This window comes from Lithobates pipiens, unplaced genomic scaffold (genome assembly GCF_037356315.1).
Source record: "Lithobates pipiens isolate NorthernLeopardFrog02 unplaced genomic scaffold, aLitPip1_a1.2 Scaffold_8, whole genome shotgun sequence".
In the NCBI taxonomy this organism is placed as follows: domain Eukaryota; kingdom Metazoa; phylum Chordata; class Amphibia; order Anura; family Ranidae; genus Lithobates; species Lithobates pipiens.
This window is the reverse complement of record NW_027507903.1, coordinates 461,653,215-461,673,553: the sequence shown is the minus strand read 5'-3', so window position 1 is coordinate 461,673,553 and position 20,339 is coordinate 461,653,215. Positions and strand designations below refer to the sequence as shown.

General features: G+C 42.2%; 1 protein-coding gene across 1 annotated transcript in view; it reads left to right on the top strand.

Annotated features, from left to right (window-relative positions):
- Positions 1-1,803: 1,803 nt before the first annotated feature.
- LOC143960175 (tetraspanin-11-like) overlaps positions 1,804-20,339 on the top strand; it is a 143,437-nt gene continuing 124,901 nt past the window's right edge. The window contains exon 1 of the mRNA XM_077468494.1: positions 1,804-1,896. Within this exon, the coding sequence (XP_077324620.1) occupies positions 1,810-1,896 (87 nt within the window). The 5' untranslated portion in view covers positions 1,804-1,809. The remainder of the gene's footprint in view (positions 1,897-20,339) is intronic.

Genomic DNA, 20,339 nt, shown 5'->3' with positions numbered 1-20,339 from the left:
GGTGCTTTAAAAATGTTTTTATTTATTTTATTTTATTTAAATTTAATAAATTGTTTTAAAAAAAATGTAAACATCCCTTGTGACATTAATAGGTGGTGACAGGTACTCTTTATGAGACATCCAGGCTGATACAGTATGTCTGTAAAATAGTGATGTGTGAGGAGACCGAAGGAGTGAGTTGAGGGGTGGAGAGGTAAATTTGGGTCGCTTCAGAGTACAAATGGTATTGGAAGCCATCATATGCTATTAACTGACCCAGGGCAAAGGTGTAGATCGAGAATAGGAGAGGTCCAAGAACAGAACCTTGTGGGACCCTGACAGAGAAAGTAAGAGAGGTGGAAGTAGAAAAGTAAGTAACGCTAAAGGTACAGTTGGATAAGTGGGATGAGAACCAGAGAAGAGTACAGTTATGGAGATCAAAGGCGTTGAGTTTTTTGAGGAAAAGGGGGTGGTCCACTGTGGCTAAGGTAGTAGAGAGGTCCAGGAGACAAAAAAGGGAGCAAAGAGATGGGGCATAGGTTGTTAAGATTGGTGGGGTCCAATGAGGGCTTTTTATGTATAGAGGTGACTAGTGTATGTTTTAGGGAGTTGAAGAATATGCCAGAAGAGAGGGAGAGATTGAAGATGTGAGTTAGAGAGTGAAGGATAGAGCCAGAGGATGACATATGTGAGGGAACAGGGTCCAGGGGAAAAGTGGTTAGGTGGACATTGGAAAAAGTTTAATCTCCTTTCTCACTCCCCTGTCAACCCCCGTCCCCTCCTACTCCCCAACCCCCTGGTAATATCCTGACCAGTGGAAATTCAGAACTGCAGAATTCAGTAAAGTGAGAAACGTACCCTTCTGTCGTATTGGGACTTCTTGAGTGAGGTTGACCCTACATGGTTCTTCTTACTATGATCTATATCTGCAACCATGTATGAATATTATTTTATATTTACATATTATTATTATTATTATTATTATACACAATTTATATAGCACCAACAGTTTGCGTAGAGGTACAAGAGGAATCAGAGGGCCCTGCTCATTAGAGCTTACAATTTTAAAAGGGAGGGTCAATTGAGACAAAAGGTATTAGCTATGAGGGATGAGCTGATGGAGGAAGTAAAACAGTGTATTAGTTAAAAGCAAGATAGGTTTCGGTAAAGGAAAGGGTTTTCAGGGATTATCTAAAGATGGATAGATTAGGGGATAGTTGGACAGATTGGGGTAGGGAGTTCCAAAGAATGGGAGAAGCTCCAGAGAAATCCTGGAGGTGAGCATGGGAAAAGGTGACAAAGAAGCTAGAGAGCAGGAGGTCTTGGGAGGACCGAAAGAGAGCGGCTTGGTTGGTATTTTGGGACTATATAAATATATATAGCATGTTGCTTTTGTTATGCGTCTAAATTATGTTGGGGTCACCCCACGGACTTGGTGTTTCTGCATTGTCTTCTATTGTATCATGTACTTTGGTAAGACTTTGAATAAGAATTAAGAAAAACTAGTAAGTGATAGATCAACAATATAGCCCACATAGGAAACATATAGAGAAGTAAACCAAATTATTCCTATCTGTAATCTATTTTGGTAGAAATGTATATCCTGGTTTCTGATTGGCTATTGTCTCCATCATTTTTACGTTTGCTAGCTCCTCACTTTTTATATGTCCTCCCAGTGTTCGCTGTTAGTTATGAGAAATGATTTTTGTCCTGCATAGATATTTACAGATCTGTGGAAGAAGGGAAATCAATAAGTTATTTACCAGATGCCTATAAATTCATTGGAGCAGTTAGTAAACTATAAACTGTTTATTTTTAGATTTTGCAGCGATGGGACATGAACAGGATGAGGAGAAAGATGAGAGAGGATCAATCTGCCTAAAATATCTCTTATTCCTCTTCAACTTCTTCTTTTGGGTGAGTTTCAAAATAATCTATTATCAAGCAGAATACCTGACTGAGAAGCCTCTGATGGAATTGCCTCTGGGCGTTTACACTTTCGCATTTTGTCTGCTACAAAAAGACAGATTGTCTTTAAAAGATTAGTAGATTGATTTTTGGTAAATGTTGTGACATTCATTCTGCTGAATGAACGCCCAGCACATACTAATCTAGATGTCCCATCTCTGCCAGGAAAGAGGAAGGGGGGTGTGCCAATATTCTAAGCCTTGGTTCACACTACTGTGATGTGATTTTGACACAATTTGCAGTGTGATTGTATAGTGTGACTTTGGATGAATTTTGGATGTGGTTTGCATGTTCTATGGGGCCAAATTGCATGGTAAAATGCACCAAAATGGTACAGGAACCACATGGTGTCCCATTGATGTGAATGGGCACCTTTTAAAACAAATGCAATTTCCATTGTCATGTGATTTTGTGACTTGAGTCGCATCTGAAATCGCACTAGTGTGAACCAGGCCTAAACCATTCAGCAAGCAATATGTGTTCTATTTCAGATGCCATTGTATGCATTGACATACCTCTTTTAACTCAGTCTGTTCAGACAGTATGGCCATCTGCTGAATTAGCGCCATCCACAGGCAGCTTAGCTCTTCAGTAAGATGCAGAAGTTGAATCCCAACACAATTTTACTTCAGCTAATTGCTGTACAGAGAATGTTTTTCCAGTCTTTTGAGGTGTAAGAAGCCAATAACGTTCCTATGCCCTTTCTCTGTCTGTGAAGTACTAACACTGACTGAGGGAACATGGAGGAAGTGGGGAGGGTCTAGCTAGGACTAAACTAACTAGCACTAAACAGGAGGGAAGGAGAAAGGAAGATACCGCAATTACATTAGTAGACATGTTGTAGTGGCCCAAAACTGCCACTAGATGTCAGCATCTACAGAAAAATGATAACCTCATGCAGTTTAATACAAGACACAAAAAATACACGAAAGTGGGACAGAATAGTCTATGCAACCTGATCTTCCTTCTATTCAACCCTTCACCACTCTGTCCACGCTGGAAGAGATTTAGATGAAGCTCTAATTTAGGAAATACATCCAGAAAAATATCTAAAAACAGTCTTTAACAGCTTCAGCCCCGGAAGATTTTAGCCCCTTCCTGACCAGAGCACTTTTTGCGATTCGGCACTGTCGCTTTAACTGACAATTGCGCGGTCATGTGACCTTGTACCCAAAGAAAATTGATGTCCTTTTTTTCCCACAAATAGAGCTTTCTTTTGGTGGTAATTGATCACCTCTGTGATTTTTATTTTTTTCACTATAAACAGAGCGACAATTTTGAAAAAAAAAGCAATATTTTTTTACTTTTTGCTTTAATAAATATTCCCTAAAAACATATATAAAAAAAATGTTTTAGGCCAATATGTATTCTTCTTCTACATATTTTTGGTCAAAAAAAATGGGAAAAGCGTATATTAATCGGTTTGCGCAAAAGTTATAGCATCTACAAAATAGGGGAGAGATTGATGGCTTTTTTATTATTATTTTTTTTTTTTTTTTAGAAATGGCAGTGATCTGCAATTTTTATCGTGACTGCGACATTATGGGGGACAGATCGGAAACTTTTGACACTATTTTGGGACCATTGTCATTTATACAGCGATCAGTGCTATAAAAATGCACTGATTACTGTGTAAATGACACTGGCAGGGAAGGGGTTAAACACTAGGGGGCGATCAAGGAGTTGTGTGTCCTATGGAGTGATTCTAACTGTGGGGGGATGGGCCACCACTGACATGACAGCGATCACTGTTCCTGATGACAGGGAGCAGTGATCTCTGTCATGTCACTAGGCAGAACAGGGAAATGTCATGTTTACATAGGCATCTCCCCGTTCTGCAGCTCCGTGGCATGAATGCCGGGAGACCGGCGGACATCGAGTCCACAGGTCCTGCGGGCACGGTCACACTGTATGCGGTGGCCCACTAGCCCCGCCAATTAAAGGGGGAGTACAGGTACTCCCATTTGCCCACGGCTGCCATTGTGCCAATGTATATTGGCGTGAAGTGGTTAGTTTACTTATTCTTTTAAAAAAATATTTTCCTTACGCTGGTGTAATTAACCTACATCTGTTTTCAGGCAGAGATTTTACAACTCCTCAGATTTAAAATCAGCCTGCAGGGGGCATGTCTCTTCTATAAGCGGATGCATGTGTGTTATACAGTGCATTCAGAAAGTATTCACAGTGCTTTACCTTTTCCACATTTTGTTATGTTACAGCCTTATTCCAAAATTGATTAAATCCATTTTTTTCCTGAAAATTCTACAAGCAATACCCCATAATGACCAGGGCCTTCTTTAATATTGATTGGACCCTGGGCAAAAATTTTCTTGCCCCCCCCCCCCCCCCCCATGCAATTTCACTCTCCCCCTGCTCTGAGACATACAATAAACAGCAGCTAGACTTAAAATCTGTTTACTATATCAGATCAGGCAGCAATTGTGATTGGTTGCCAGCGGTTACAGCATATCAATACTGCTTACTGACTGGTTGCTATAGGTTATAGCACACATTACAGCTCACTGATTAGTTGCTAGAGGTTACAGCAAATTATTTTTGCTTGTTAATTGGTTGCTAGAGATTACTGTACAGTAATATTGCTCACTGGTTGGTTGCTAGAGGTTACAGCACATCATCTCCTTACTGCAGGGGGGCATGATATACATATGAATGCCGCCTTTATTTACATATCAATGCCGTCGGCCACAGCTATTTACTTATGAATGCCGCTGCTATTTACATATGATTCCCAGTTATTTTCATGTAAACACAGGGTCTGCATGTGAGTCATCTGTACACAACAATAGGGCAGAGCTGGGCAGCATTAGTAGTAGCACTTCACACTGAGATATCGGGACACAGCACAGGACTAAAACTTCAAGGGAAAAGGGAATTTAAACTGGGATAGTTGGGAAGTATGAGGCAACTGATTTGGGCCCCACAACAAGGACAGGGCCCAGGGCAGCTGCCCCTTTTGCCCTGCCTTAAAGACGGCCCTGATAATGACAATGTGAAAGAAGTTTGTTTGAAATCTTTGCACATTAAAAAAAAATGAAACAAAAAACGATAGGGGAGAAGGGCCTTAGTTAGGGAGGTGACCAAGAACACGATGGTCACTCTGACAGAGCTTCAGCGTTTCTTTGTGAAGAGAGGAGAACCTTCTAGGACAATCATCTTTGCAGCTCTCCATCAATCTGGCCTGTATGATAGAGTGGCCAGATGGAAGCCACTCCTCAGTAAACGGCAAATGTCAGTCCACCTGGAGTTTGTCAAAAGGCACCAGGCTACACTCATCACCTTGCCAATACAATCCCTTCAGTGCAGCATGGCGGTGGCAACATCATGCTGTGGGGATGTTTTGCAGTGGCAGGAACTGGGAGACTAGACAGGAATGAGGGGAAGATGAAAGCAGCAATTTACAGAGACATCCTTGATGAAAACCTGCTCCAGGGCGCTCTGGACCTCAGACTGGGGAAAAGGTTCACCTTCCAACAGGACAACGACCCTAAGCACACAGCCAAGATAACAAAGGAGTAGCTATGGGACAACTCTGTGAATGAACTTGAGTGGCCCAGACTTGAACCCAATTGATCTGAAAATTGCTGTGCACCGACACTCCCCATCCTACTTGATGGAGCTTGAGAGGTCCTGCAACGAAGAATAGGAGATACTGTGCAAGAATAGGTGTGCCATGCTTTTAGCATCATACTCAAAAAGACTTGAGGCTGTAATTGGTGCCAAAGGTGTGTACACAAAGTATTGCGCAAAGGCTGTGAATACTTATGTACAGTGGTCTATACACCTCTGTTAAAATGTCAGGTTTCTTTTTCCACCTGTAATGTGACCTATAAACTGTACAACTCAATTGAAAAACAAACTGAAATCTTCTGGGGGGAGTAATAATAAAAATGTAAAATAATGTTGTTGCATAAGTGTGCACACCCTCTTATAACTGGGGATGTAGCTGTGTTCAGAATTAAGCAATCACATTCAAACTCATGTTAAATAGGAGTCAGTACACACCTGCCATCATTTAAAGTGCCTCTGAGTAACCTCAAATAAAGTTCAGCTATTCTAGTAGGTCTTTCCTGGCATTTTCTTGATTTCAAATTTTTTTTATTCCAAAATGCATAGATTATACATATAGCATAAGTCATACAGAAATAAACATTGAAGTATGGAAAGAGTCCTTGATGCTTCCCTCATTTATGGCTGAAAGAGTCCAGACCGCGGGTCAAATCCAGATCTAAGGGGAGGATCAACTGTTGGTATCCCGTCTGTAAAGCTGATAGAGTTTAGGAGAAGGACCCACATCCACCGGCACCCCGAGTGGGAGCAATCTGTGCCAGATGGGGGGCCCCCGACCCTCCCCCCAGACCACCTCCTCCAGGAAGAGGCGTAAACCGAGACACCAACCCCCAATCATCCTAAACTACAGCCACAAAGTAATGAGCACGTAAACGCATATTCAGACTCTACCAAAGGACCTTAAATAGTTGACTTCTAAATGAGAATAAACTTGGATAGAGGAGAGGAGAAAAAGGGATAGCAATAAGGCTCAGAGCGAGCTGAGCTAAGAAAGAAAGAAGAAAGAGCATCGCCTAATGCTCAGAAGAGGAGTTATTCTGGCCGTGGTGGGGATCTCAAGGAAACTCTGACCTTTTGGGCCCCTATTATTTCAAATGTTTCTGTTGTATTTAGTAGTAGACATGTGCATTCGTTTTCGTCCGAATGCATTTTCGTCCGAATTTCAGCTATTTTCGTTTTCGTTTTGACAAACGATAACGAAAGCACAAAATCCGAAAAACGAAAGATCCGACATAAATAAATGCTTTATTTTCGTTTTCATTGTTACAACAGTTCGATATAGAATAGGAGATTCGACATGACTCTGACAACAATCTGTGTCTATAGAACCTGTGGTCGAATGTGCTTAACCTTACCTCTATTAGTCCAAGATTATATAGAGAAAATATTCGACAGAGAAAAAAGATTTGACAGAGAGAAAAGATTCTGCAAGTGTTTGGGGACCCGGGTCCTGCCCCAGGGGACATGGATCAATGCAAAAAAAAGTTTTAAAAACGGCCGTTTTTTCGGGAGCAGTGATTTTAATAATGATTAAAGTGAAACAATAAAAGTGTAAGGCCGCGTACACACGCGGGGACTGTTCGCCCAACTTTGTCCGTCAAACAGTTTCGGCAAACAGTCCGCTCAAAATTAGCATGGACGGACATGGCCACACACGACGGACGAACAGTTTGCTGAAACCGTGCGCGATGACATATGTCACGTACGACGGGACTAGAAATAGGAGGTCCAAGGCACAGCAAAGCACCCTTTGGGCTCCTTCTGCTGACTTTGCGTTAGTAGAAGTTTGGTTAGAGACGATTCGCGCTTTTCAGACTCCAGCTTAATTTGTCCGTTCACTGCGGCGCAGTCTACCTGTGAGGTTTGTATCTGTCTTTCGGTACGCGTGGATCAGTTGTACCTGTTATTAGGCGCTTCTGGTCCGCTCGTTTCTGGGTTTCAGGTCGTTCTTCATAGGTCTGGCTGTTCTTCAGTGCGTTCAGTTGAGCTTGTCTGTCCAGCCGACCGTTTCAAAGCCATGGAGTGTGGACGTACTCGGGAACGAGTTCGTGCTATATGGGGGCTTGGTGTTGGGGTTAATACTTTGACCCGAGCCCAGTCTGTGAACAGGGTGAGGAGGAGTTCATGGACAAAGAATTGGTTGCGCCAGCGTGACCAATTCTCTCATATGTCTTTACTCCGTGAGATCCGTGAGAATAATCCTGATGATTTCAGGAATTATCTCAGGATGACGGACCCCGTTTTTCACCGTCTGCTGGCTTTGCTGACCCCTTATATCAGCAGGCAGGATACCTGCATGCGGCAAGCCATCACTCCGGAGCAGAGGCTCGTCGCCACGTTGCGCTACTTGGCGACAGGGAGAAGCCTTCAGGACCTCAAGTTCTCGACAGGCATCTCCCCCCAGGCTCTGGGGATCATTATTCCAGAGACCTGTTCTGCCATTATTCGGGTCCTGCAGAAGGAATATATTAAGGTAAGTTTGTTATTTTAATATTGCATTGTATGTTTGTATTAATTTCATCATGACTTTTAATATCCATGACAGGAATATGATGTGAATGTCCCCTTTATATGAATGCATGCACTTTTTTTTTTTTTTTTGGTGTCATTTTTTTTCTTTAAATGTTTTTTATTTATTTTTTTGTGTCATTTTTTTTAGCTTTTTACCTTTTTTGTGTATACATCCTGTGTGTGGGGAGAGAGAGAGATAGATAGAGAGAGATAGATAGAGAGAGAGAGATAGAGAGAGAGAGATAGAGAGAGAGAGATAGAGAGAGAGAGAGATAGATATATAGATATAGAGAGAGAGATATAGAGAGAGAGATATAGAGAGAGAGATATAGAGAGAGAGATATAGAGAGAGAGAGATATAGAGAGAGAGAGATATATAGAGAGAGAGATATATAGAGAGAGAGATATATAGATATAGAGAGAGAGATATAGAGAGAGAGATATAGAGAGAGAGATATAGAGAGAGAGATATATAGATATAGAGAGAGAGATATAGAGAGAGAGAGAGATATAGAGAGAGAGATATAGAGAGAGAGAGAGATATAGAGAGAGAGATATAGAGAGAGATATAGAGAGAGAGATATAGAGAGAGAGAGAGAGAGATATATAGATATATAGAGAGAGATATATAGATATAGATAGATAGAGAGAGATAGATAGATATATAGATAGAGATATGGATTGTCAACTCATTCATTTAATTATTCCCCCCACTCAAATTTGTTTCATGTGTTGTATACTTAGTAATTAGTCCCCCCCCACCCCACTTACCCACCTAATTTATGTCCCCTGGTCCATCAGAGGGCTGATTAATCTGTGAATTGGTCCGCCTACTTTTTTATTTTTATTTTTTGGCGTCTTTTTTTTTTCTTTAAATGTTTTTTTGTTTTGTGTCATTTTTTTTTTCTTTAAATGTGTTTTTTTTTTTTTGTGTCATTTTTTTTTTTAGCTTTTTACCTTTTTTGTGTATACACCCTGTGTGGAGAGAGAGAGAGAGATATAGAGAGAGATATATAGAGAGAGATATATAGAGAGAGATATGGATTGTCAACTCATTAATTATTCCCCCCACTCAAATTTGGTTCATGTGTTGTATACTTAGTAATTAGTTCCCACCCCACTCAAATTTGGTTCATGTGTTGTATACTTAGTAATTAGTCCCCACCCCACTCAAATTTGGTTCATGTGTTGTATACTTAGTAATTAGTCCCCACCCCACTCAAATTTGGTTCATGTGTTGTATACTTAGTAATTAGTCCCCCCCCCCCACTTACCCACCTAATTTATGTCCTCTGGTCCATCAGAGGGCTGATTAATCTGTGAATTGGTCCGCCTACTTTTTTTTTTTTCTTGGCAGAAAACAAATTAGCAAGATTTCTGTTTAACTGTTGTTCCAAAATGTTTTTGAATTTTCTTTGTTATGAATTGTTTTTATTTAATGACTAATTTTTTTTTTTTTTTTGGTTTCAGCTTCCTTCAACGCCACAGGAATGGCAGACTGTGGCTTCCCAGTTCGCTGCCCGTTGGGACTTCCCCAACTGCGGAGGGGCCATCGACGGGAAACATGTGAGGATTGTGCCCCCACCCCATTCGGGGTCCTACTATTGGAATTATAAGGGGTTCCATAGTGTGGTGCTAATGGCGGTGGTGTCGGCACAATGTGACTTCCTTTATGTGGATGTGGGGAAGAACGGCCGGATGTCTGACGGAGGAGTCTTTAGGCAGACCGAGTTCTGCCACCGTCTTACCACTGGTGGCCTGGACTTGCCACCAGATGCCGAAAATGTGGAGGGGCTCCCGTTTGTTTTTCTGGCTGATGAAGCGTTTGGTCTGAGTGAACATCTCATGAGACCCTTCCCCCAAAGGACCCTCACCCCGGAGAGGAGGATTTTTAATTACCGGCTGGCCAGAGCAAGAAGGGTTGTGGAGAGTGCCTTTGGCATTATGGCCAGCCGGTTCCGTCTGTTGCTGACAGCCATCAACCTGGCAGAATATAAACTCAACTATGTTATTCTGTGCTGCTGCATTCTTCACAATTTTTTAAGGAAATTTTCTGGTAACCAGTACCTGCAGCCTATTGGGCCTGAGGCCGGACTCAGGCTTCCAGAACTGACAGGGCTGGATCATGCCCTTCCTGGCTTAGCCCCCCAAACAGCACGTGAGGTGCGTGACCGCTATGTCAGCTATTTTAATGGTAGGGGGGCTATTCCAATGCCAGCTGACCAATAAAAAAAATCTTTTTCTTGAAATATGTCTTGTCTGTTCAAATTTTTAAGTTTGGTTCTTGTTTGCTTTTCACGTTGCTTGTATCCTACATTGACCTAATTCAGGGATATGCAATTGGCCAACCTCCGGCTGGTGCAAAACTACAAGTCAATCATGCCTCTGGGTCTCATGCTTGTGGCTGTCAGTCTTGCTATGCTTCATGGGACTTGTAGTTCTGCAACAGCTGGATTTCCACTAATTGCATATTCCTGTCCTAGTGCATTTGTATAGCAAAGTGGTTTTTGACAATAGGAAATAAGGCCCTTTGTGACAGAAAACACAAAATGACTTTCCAAACTGGTATTGAGTATTGAAAGAAGTAGACACACACATATTTTTTTTTTTCTTTTGATTTTTTAATAGTGCACATTCAAACCAGTGCCTCTTATTTAGATCTTTTTTTTTTTTGTGTTTTTTTTTTTTAATTCTTTTTTTTTTTTTTTTTTTTGTGAAATTGGTTTTTAAAAAATAATTTTTTTTATATATTTTTTTTTTGTTTTTATAAATTATTATTTTTTTTTTTTTTATTTTTTTTTTTGGTAAACATAGAAATATATAAATATATCAAAAATGCAATTATCACAAAAATTTAAAATAATAAAATCAGATTTTTAACTATTTACATAAAACAAGGGGTAAAGCCAAATTTTGAAGATGCACACCAAAAATTGGTAATGTCAACATGTGCTATGTACCATCATGAGTGATCAATGGACGTGTTTGGTGTGTGCAATCCCTTCCTCTCTCATACTAGAAGGAGGAAGGGTTTGCAAACACCAAATGCGTCCATTGCGATCCTCTGATGGCACATAGCACATGTTGACACACCGTGTGCATCTTCAAAATTTGGCCTCTAAAAATCAACTAAAAACCTTAAAAACTTTTTGGCAAGGAAATGAAGGACATGATCGATTGTGTTTTAGGGGAAAAGGGGCTTAGATTCTCCCTAAAACATCGATCATGTCCTTCATTTCCTGCCTCATAGGGACCAGCTGTTGCTGAATGCCCTGGATTCGTTGTTGCGTGGCCAGGATTTGTTGTTGCATGGCCTGGATGTTGCTCTCCATTAAGTCGATCCTGGCATTCCAGGCCATGATCTGCCCTATCAGCCTCTGGGCACTGTCCGCTGAAAAGGGCTCCGCAGCTTCTCCTACCACCACCAGATCATCACCTAAAAACATGTGTAGATAAAAAATTGGTTAAAATATACAGCCATTAATTGTTTACCTTAAGCTGGGTTGTCAGACACTCACTTTCACTTTGTGGGGTGTGTATCTCCACCTGCTCTTCCTCCTCCACATCTAGCCCTGGGCTGGGCTCATCCAGTGGAGCTACGGAGCTTGGTCCAGCGGAGGATACCGAGCTTGGCTGCTCCCTCGAGGACACTGGGCTGGGCAGCTCCAATACTGACGCAGGGCTGGATGGCTCCATCACCGACACGGGGCTGGGGCTGGGGCTGGGGCTGGGGCTAATTGCCCAATCAGGCTGGCGAGGTCGGGGGGTCCTGGGCTGCTCCGCCTCTTGTCTGAGTCTTTGTTTCCCTATGAGAATGAAAAAAAAAAAAAAAAAATACTTTTAAGCATAGTGATATTTGAGTTCAGAAATTTGAATATGAAACATTGGTTTGAAGTGGTGTAAAATTATTAGCTGGTTATTACAAGATCCTAGTTTAATACATCCTTAAAATGACTTTTTTTTTTAGTTAGGCTGTGTTCAGACTGCTGCGATGTGTGAACGCTGCAAATCTACTGTGGTTTCATGCATCGCATGCGGAGTTCGCACTGCCCTATGTGACCTGCTGGGAGTATCAGTGTAAAGTTTTATTGACACCTCCAAATTAGTTCTCATTTCACAGTGCAATCTTTAAACTCGGACAGGAATCGGACCACATGGTGTGAACACCCATGTGATCCGATTTGGCTGTGGACTAAAAAAAGGGCCATGTACAAGTTTGGTCCGGATGTGATGTAAATTCAGCCATACTACATGCATGGCTGAAATCGCATCACACAGAGATCACATGTGATTTGCACTGCAGTGCGGTGCAAATCACATTTGATCTCGTACATTGCAGCAATGTGAACCTAGCCTTTAACCAAACTGTGATACTGTATATCTTTTGTCCAAGTTTCACAGACGGACACACTCGAATCAACGCCTGGAGTACCTGTGTGTGATTATGTCAAAAATGTTCTATGAAGGCCCAAACTACACTTATAAAAGTTTCCTAGTCCAGATGTTGAACCAGCATTTTATCTATCTATCTATCTCATTTTTTTAATTGAGTCTACATTGCACTGAATAAATTTATGAAACTTTATTTAAAATGTATATCCTATAAACTGAGCGTGACAATTCAGTTTATCATGAACAATACAAAAAAAAAAAAAAAAAAAAAAAAAAAAAACTAATTAAAATCTAATCCAACACCAGATAAATTTACACCATACACAAATTCATGCTATTTACGCCCACATATACGAACAACCATATGCGCCATATTTTCATAAACTACCTACACGAACGATTACGATCTAATCCGCCAGATTTACAACGCCTACACGAACGATTAATATAAATCCGCCAGTTTCAGTCACTATCTACATGAACTATTACGATCAAATCCACCAGTTTTACATACACTATCTACACGAACGATTACGATCAAATCAAACGATTATGTCCGACAGTCACGAGAAACGCGGAGTTTACTCACTTTTTTTCAGGACCTTTTTGATGCGGTCATATTGGTCCGGCTCCCTGGACTTGATGTCCGACCATCTTTTCCGCAGCTGGTCCTTTCCTCTCCGTACCCCAAATTTTGTCTCCAAGGCTGTGACCACCTCGTCCAAGATGGCGCTTTTCCTGATATTCGGTTTTGGTTAAGGGCCATGTTCCCCATCATAGTCCTCCCTTTTAAGGATAGCCACCATCTCCACCATCTCTTCGAAGGCCATATTGGTGGCCTTGTATCTCCTCCTTGCTCCTGAAGCATGGGGCCCATGGCTTTCCTCCGCGCTGCTCACGCTGCTAATTGAACTTGCATCCGCCATTTTCTACTCTCATACACCCACAGCGGAAGGAGGGTAAAAGGGGCGGGGAAACACGGTCGCAAGGAACGTCAGGGGCGGGCGACGCAGGCGGAGCCTGAGCGCATGCGCCGTATATAAAGCGTTACCACGAGGCCGTACGCTTGTCCGAACGGGAGCAGCGAGTGCTACACGCGACGGTAAGATAGTTATCATTTTATTTTCGGTTAATTTAAAGCCTGCGTTAGGGATATGCATATTGAATTTTATTCTTATTGATGTTTAATTGATTTCTATGTGGGTTGGTGGTTGAGTGGGCTTGGTGTTTTGTGTGGTAGTGTGGGGGTGGGTGTATAGGGGGTGGGGCTAGTGTGTGTGTGTGTGTGTGTGTGTGTGTGTGTGTGTGTGTGTGTGTGTGTGTGTGTGTGTGTGTGTGTGTGTGTGTGGGGGGGGGGGGCAGTAGTGTGTGTAGAGTGTGTGTGTGGGGGGGGAGTGTTTGTGTGTGTGTGTGTGGGAGGGGTAGTGTGTATGTGGGAGGGGTAGTGTGTGTGTGTGTGTGGGGGGGGGGGGGTAGCGTGTGTAGTAGTGTGTGTCTCGCCTACATTGTCACAATATAGTGTGCATTTGGTCTGACTTTTTTTTTTTTTTTTTTTTGGTTTTTTTTTTTTTTTTTTTTTCAGAAAATGCAAAAGTATACTGCAGACCCCTTTAAAGAGGAGGCCTTCCTCTCCACCTTTCTAGATTTAGTGGAGTCCCACAGCAATCTGTGGGATACAAAACACCCCCAATATCCAATCCGTGCTGCCCGGAAGAAGACACTGGAGACAGTTTTGGCGTTTGTGAAAACCCGAGTCCCCCAGGCAGACACTAATTTTGTGAACAACAAAATTAAGAACCTGCGTAGCGCGTATAGGCGGGAGCAAAGAAAGATCCTAGAGTCCCAAACATCAGGATCAGCAGCAGGTCAGGTCTATGTACCTAGGCTGTGGTATTATGACAGGCTGCGTTTTCTTCATGACACGTCAGAAGCCAGGCCGTCACTTTCGACTCTTCCGTCTACCCGTTCCTCCACCCTTCCCTCTGCCTCAGGTGAGCCATCCCTGGAAGATCCAGACCCTTCCTTGCTGGACGAGGTTGATGCGCCCAGCTGGAGCCAGGTATATTTTAGTTTCTAACGTTTGGATTGCTCAAATATTAATGATGTCAAGTTCAATGTTTGAATTGCTTCCAAATCTAGGATTTCATCACAAATTAAATTAGATAGAAGGATACAGTAGTTTACACAAATGTGGCTCAAATCTTAATGAACTGATGGAAAAATGATGGTGTCAAAATGATAGCCTTTTGTATTTCAAGACAAATGTATTTGCAAGTGAGAACTGTAAAATTGTTAGTGATTGATGATTTCTAAATATAGACATATTTTAGTTATTGATTGCTTTGTTTTTTTACACAGGATGAGCTCACCCAGGAGGAGGCCGGGACCAGTGGTATGGAGGAGGAGGCCGGGACCAGCCACACGCAGGAGCTAGCTGGGCCCAGCAGGAGTAGGACTGAGAGCCAGGTCCCTCCCCTCCGCCTAGCCAGCAAAAGGCCCAGGAGGATGTGCCGTACAGAGGAGGAGTCCTTGGTGCTGATACAGCGAGCCACACAGATTTTGTCCAAACCCCCCCAATCCTGAGGAGGCCTATGCCACTTATCTGGCTAGCAAGCTCCAAGAAATGGACAAACCCCAAAGAAACATGTGTGAGGCAATCTTTTTTGATGCCATACAACTGGGTCTGAAGGGTGAGCTCACACCCACCACTAAGCTCTACAAAACAGACCCTACTGCTCCTCCTCCTCCTCCTCCTCCTCCTCCTCCTACCACAACTCCACCACCAGAGGCACAGCCTCCAGCGAAGCGTGGAGGGAAGGCTAGACGGAAGAGTCGCAAGTGACTGCCTGGCTTCAGTCTGCTCTGAAAGAAGACGCAGGCTGTTGTAGTACCACAGTCTGGGGACATAGATCTCATCTGCTGCTGTTCCTGGTCTTTGGGATTCTAGGACCTGGTTGTGCTCCCTATGTACATGCTACGCAGGTTCGGAATTTTGGTGTCCACTCACTTGATGTGTGCCTGGGGGACAAAAGGCTTCACAAACAAAATTGTCTCCAGTGTTGCCTCCCTTTTGTTTTGTTTTTTTGGTTCTGAGGAAAAATAAAAATTTATTATTGCAAAAAAATCTTGTATGTTTTATTTTTATTTTTTTTTATCAATATTTTTGTATAATTTTGGGTTAAAAAAACAAAGTTTATTTGTGAGTAGGCAGATACATGTCAAAAGACTCTGGGGGTTATTTACAAAACACATGTTCATGTAAATATGCTAACTTCAAGTGCAATTTTTAAAGCACTGCAAGTGCACTTGGAAGTGCATTCGCTGTAAATTTGAGGCTTAACATTTGAAATGAGGGGAAGCTCTGCTGATTTTGAACATGCAATCATGTGTAGGCTAAAATGCTGGTTTGGGTATCTATCTATCTATCTATCTATCTATCTATCTATCTATCTATCTATCTATCTATCTATCTATCTATCTATCTATCTATCTATCTATCTATCTCTACTTGCATAGTCCTGCTTGGCCCAAAAAAATGCAAGTCCATCTTGTTTCAAACCCCCCACCCAAAAAAACAAAACAAAAAAAAAAAACAATAGTAGTTCCAAAAATATATAGTAATAGATATTTTTTTTTTTTCTGAAATAAATAAATAAATAAATATATATATATATATATATATATATATATATATATATATATATATATATATATATATATATATATATATATATATATATATATATATATATATATAATGTGTCTATCTTAAAAAAAAAAAAAAAAAATTTGACAATGGTAGTTCCAAAAATATATAGTAATAGATAAATTCTTTTTTTTTTTCTGAAATATATATATATATATATATATATATATATATATATATATATATATTTTTTATTTATTTTTTTTGGGTTGGTTTTTTTTTTTTATATATAAATTGGGAATATATTTTTGCTATAATTGGAAGATTAATCATAGGATGAGGATGAATAAAAACATGTAGTATAACTCTGTGTGAATATAAGCAGCAAAGCTACTTCACTTTTCTTGCATTACGAAGAAGAAAAGAACGGGCTATATTAAAAAAAACACAAAATTAGCAGCATGACGAATATGCTAGCTGCAATACGAACACTAGTTTTACAAGACCGAGCGCTTCCGCCCTGTAAATTCTTTCTGAGTATGCGCGGAACTTAGTTTGACGAACAAGCCTACACACGAGGGGACTGTTCGCTGAAACAAGGTTTCAGCGGACAGTTTTTCGGAAATTCCGAAAAACCTTGTTCAGCGGACTGTTCGCTGAAACTGTCCGCTGAAAGCCCACACACGGGCGGACTGTCCGCCGAAACACTGTTCAGCGGACAAAGTTGGGCGAACAGTCCCCGCGTGTGTACGTGGCCTAATATTCCTTTAAATTTGGTAGGGGGGGGGTTGTCTATAATATGCCTGTGAAGGGGCGCATGTTTCCCGTGCTTAGAATTGTCCCTGCACAAAGTGTCATTTATGCAGGAAAAAAAGTCCTTTAAAATCACTCGCAGCTATTATGAATTGTCGGCTCCGTAATACAGAGAACACTCATTGAAAGTCATTGATAAAATAATAAATAAATAAATAAATAAAAAAGCGTGGGGGTCCCCCAAATTCAATTACCAGGCCCTTCAGGTCTGGTATGGATATTAAGGGGAACCCTGCCTCAAATGTAAGAAAAAATTTGACGTGGGGTTCCCCCTAAATATCCATAACCAGACCCTTCAGGTCTGGTATGGATATTAAGGGGAACCCCGCATCAAATTAAAAAAAAAATTGACGTGGGGTTCCCCCTAAAAATCCATACCAGACCCTTTATCCGAGCACGCAACCTGGCAGGCCGCAGGAAAAGAGGGGGGGACGAGAGAGCGCCCCCCCCTCCCTCCTGAACCGTACCAGGCCACATGCCCTCAACATTGGGAGGATGCTTTGGGGGTCTGTGACCCCTCAAAGCACCTTTTCCCCATGTTGATGAGGACAAGGGCCTCATCCCCACAACCCTGGCCGGTGGTTGTGGGGGTCTGCGGGCGGGGGGCTTATCAGAATCTGGAAGCCCCCTTTAACAAGGGGACCCCCAGATCCCGGCCCCCCCCCTGTTTGAAATGGTAAGGGGGTACAAAAGTACCCCTACCATTTCACAAAGAAAGTGTAAAAAATGGTTAAATAAAACAAACACACTTTTGAAAAATTCCTTTATTAGAAATAAAAAAATAAAAAAAAGATTCCAGCGGTGGTAATCCACTCTTGCTATCCAGCGACGGACGGTCATCTCTCCAGCGATGTCTCATGTCATCCAGCGCAGCGAATACATCCTTCTTCTGTCTCCTCCACGGAGACACTGCAGGCATTCCGGCGGCTGACGTTTCTTATATACGGAGGGCGGGGCCACCCGTCACCTGACCCCGCCCCCCTCTGACGCAAGGGGAAACCCGGGGTTCCCTGTGACGTAGGGGTGACCCGCACCCCTCTGATGTAACACAGGCAGGTTTCCGTTACATCAGAGGGGGGCGGGGTCACCCATACGTCACGGGGAACTCCGGGTTTCCCCTTGCGTCGGAGGGGGGCGGGGTCAGGTGACGGGTGGCCCCGCCCTCCGTATATAAGAAACGTCAGCCGCCGGAATGCCTGCAGTGTCTCCGTGGAGGAGACAGAAGAAGGATGGAGGATCGCTGCGCTGGATGAGATGAGACATCGCTGGAGAGATGATCGTCCGTCGCTGGATAGCAAGAGTGGATTACCGCCGCTGGAATCTTTTTTTTATTTTTTTATTTTTAATAAAGGAATTTTTCAAAAGTGTGTTTGTTTTATTTAAACATTTTTTACACTTTCTTTGTGAAATGGTAGGGGTACTTTTGTACCCCCTTACCATTTCAAACAGGGGGGGGCCGGGATCTGGGGGTCCCCTTGTTAAAGGGGGCTTCCAGATTCTGATAAGCCCCCCGCCCACAGACCTCCACAACCACTGGCCAGGGTTGTGGGGATGAGGCCCTTGTCCTCATCAACATGGGGACAAGGTGCTTTGAGGGGTCACGGACCCCCAAAGCATCCTCCCAATGTTGAGGGCATGTGGCCTGGTACGGTTCAGGAGGGAGGGGGGGCCGCTCTCTCGTCCCCCCCTTTTTTCCTGCGGCCTGCCAGGTTGCGTGCTCGGATAAAGGGTCTGGTATGGATTTTTAGGGGGAACCCCACGTCAATTTTTTTTTAAATTTGACGCGGGGTTCCCCTTAATATCCATACCAGACCTGAAGGGTCTGGTTATGGATATTTAGGGGGAACCCCACGTCAAATTTTTTCTTAAATTTGAGGCAGGGTTCCCCTTAATATCCATACCAGACCTGAAGGGCCTGGTAATTGAATTTGGGGGACCCCCACGCTTTTTTATTTATTTATTTATTTATTTTTTTATCAATGACTTTCAATGAGTGTTCTCTGTATTACGGAGCCGACAATTCATAATAGCTGCGAGTGATTTTAAAGGACTTTTTTTCCTGCATAAATGACACTTTGTGCAGGGACAATTCTAAGCACCAGAAACATGCGCCCCTTCACAGGCATACTATAGACAACCCCCCCCCCCCCTACGAAATTTAAAGGAATATTACACTTTTATTGTTTCACTTTAATCATTATTAAAATCACTGCTCCCGAAAAAACTGCAGTTTTTAAAACTTTTTTTTGCATTGATACATGTCCCCTGGGGCAGGACCCGGGTCCCCAAACACTTTTTAGGACAGTAACTTGCAAATTAGCCTTTAAAATTAGCACTTTAGATTTTGAACGTTGGAGTCCCATAGACTTTAATAGGGTTCTAAAGTATGCTATATAGTTAGCTCCATCGAATCTTCTTTATACATTCGACAGACACCATAAGCCTTCCAAGACAGATTCGACCGTAATTCATGTGGATTTTCGGACGAATGCAATTTTTGAACGAAAAACGAAATAAATAAAAACGAATTTCGGGAGTAAATAAATAAATTAAGTTTTCGGACGAAAACGAAATTCCGAAACGAAATATTTTACTCTGCACATGTCTATTTAGTAGTATTCTAGAGAGCTTTTCTTGCGCCATTATCCATGATATTATCTTTTTAGCTGCAGAAAATGAAACTGTCGGTTGCTTCCAAGCCCTAGCTACAGTGATTTTAGCTCCTAGCATTATAAATTGGATTAACCTCTTAGATGGTTTGGAAAGCAGTGGGATTTGATCATTTAAGAGGGAAATCATTGGGGGTTTTGGGAATCTGATCTCCGACCGGCTTATCAATTAAATTAAAAATGATTTTCCAGAAGGAACGTATTCTTGGGCATTCCCACCAAATGTGGGCTATTGTGCCAACGTGTTTGCATCTTCTGAAACAGAGAGGATCGGCCGCTGGGTAGATCAAAGCAAGTCTGGATGGGGTGTAATACCACAGTGAAATCACTTTCAAGCTTGCCTCCATCAGTGCAGTATTGATAATACCTTTAAAGGATTTGAAAAGGCGATCTGCCACTTGTCCAGATCCCACTGGAAATGAAAGTCGGATTCCCAGGCTTGCATAAATGCTTCCTTGGAGGTCGTAAAGTTAAGTGACGCATAGATAACCGATATCCCCCCTCTGGCTCTCAGCCTGGCCACACCATAACTCGTAATCAGTAAACCTTGGTGGAAGAGGTTTTTCCTTCCAGAGAGAATGAAGAAAGTGTACGATTTGTTTAAACTGGAATCATTCTGTTACATAAATCCAATGTTTTTACACAGTGAGCAAGGGTGAAGGGGCCCACTGCTGTGAAGAAATGGGCAATTCGGTACAGTCCCTTATCTAACCACTATTTGAATGCAAGGACGTTACTCCCAGGGGGAAATTTTGGGTTATTAAACAGGTGAG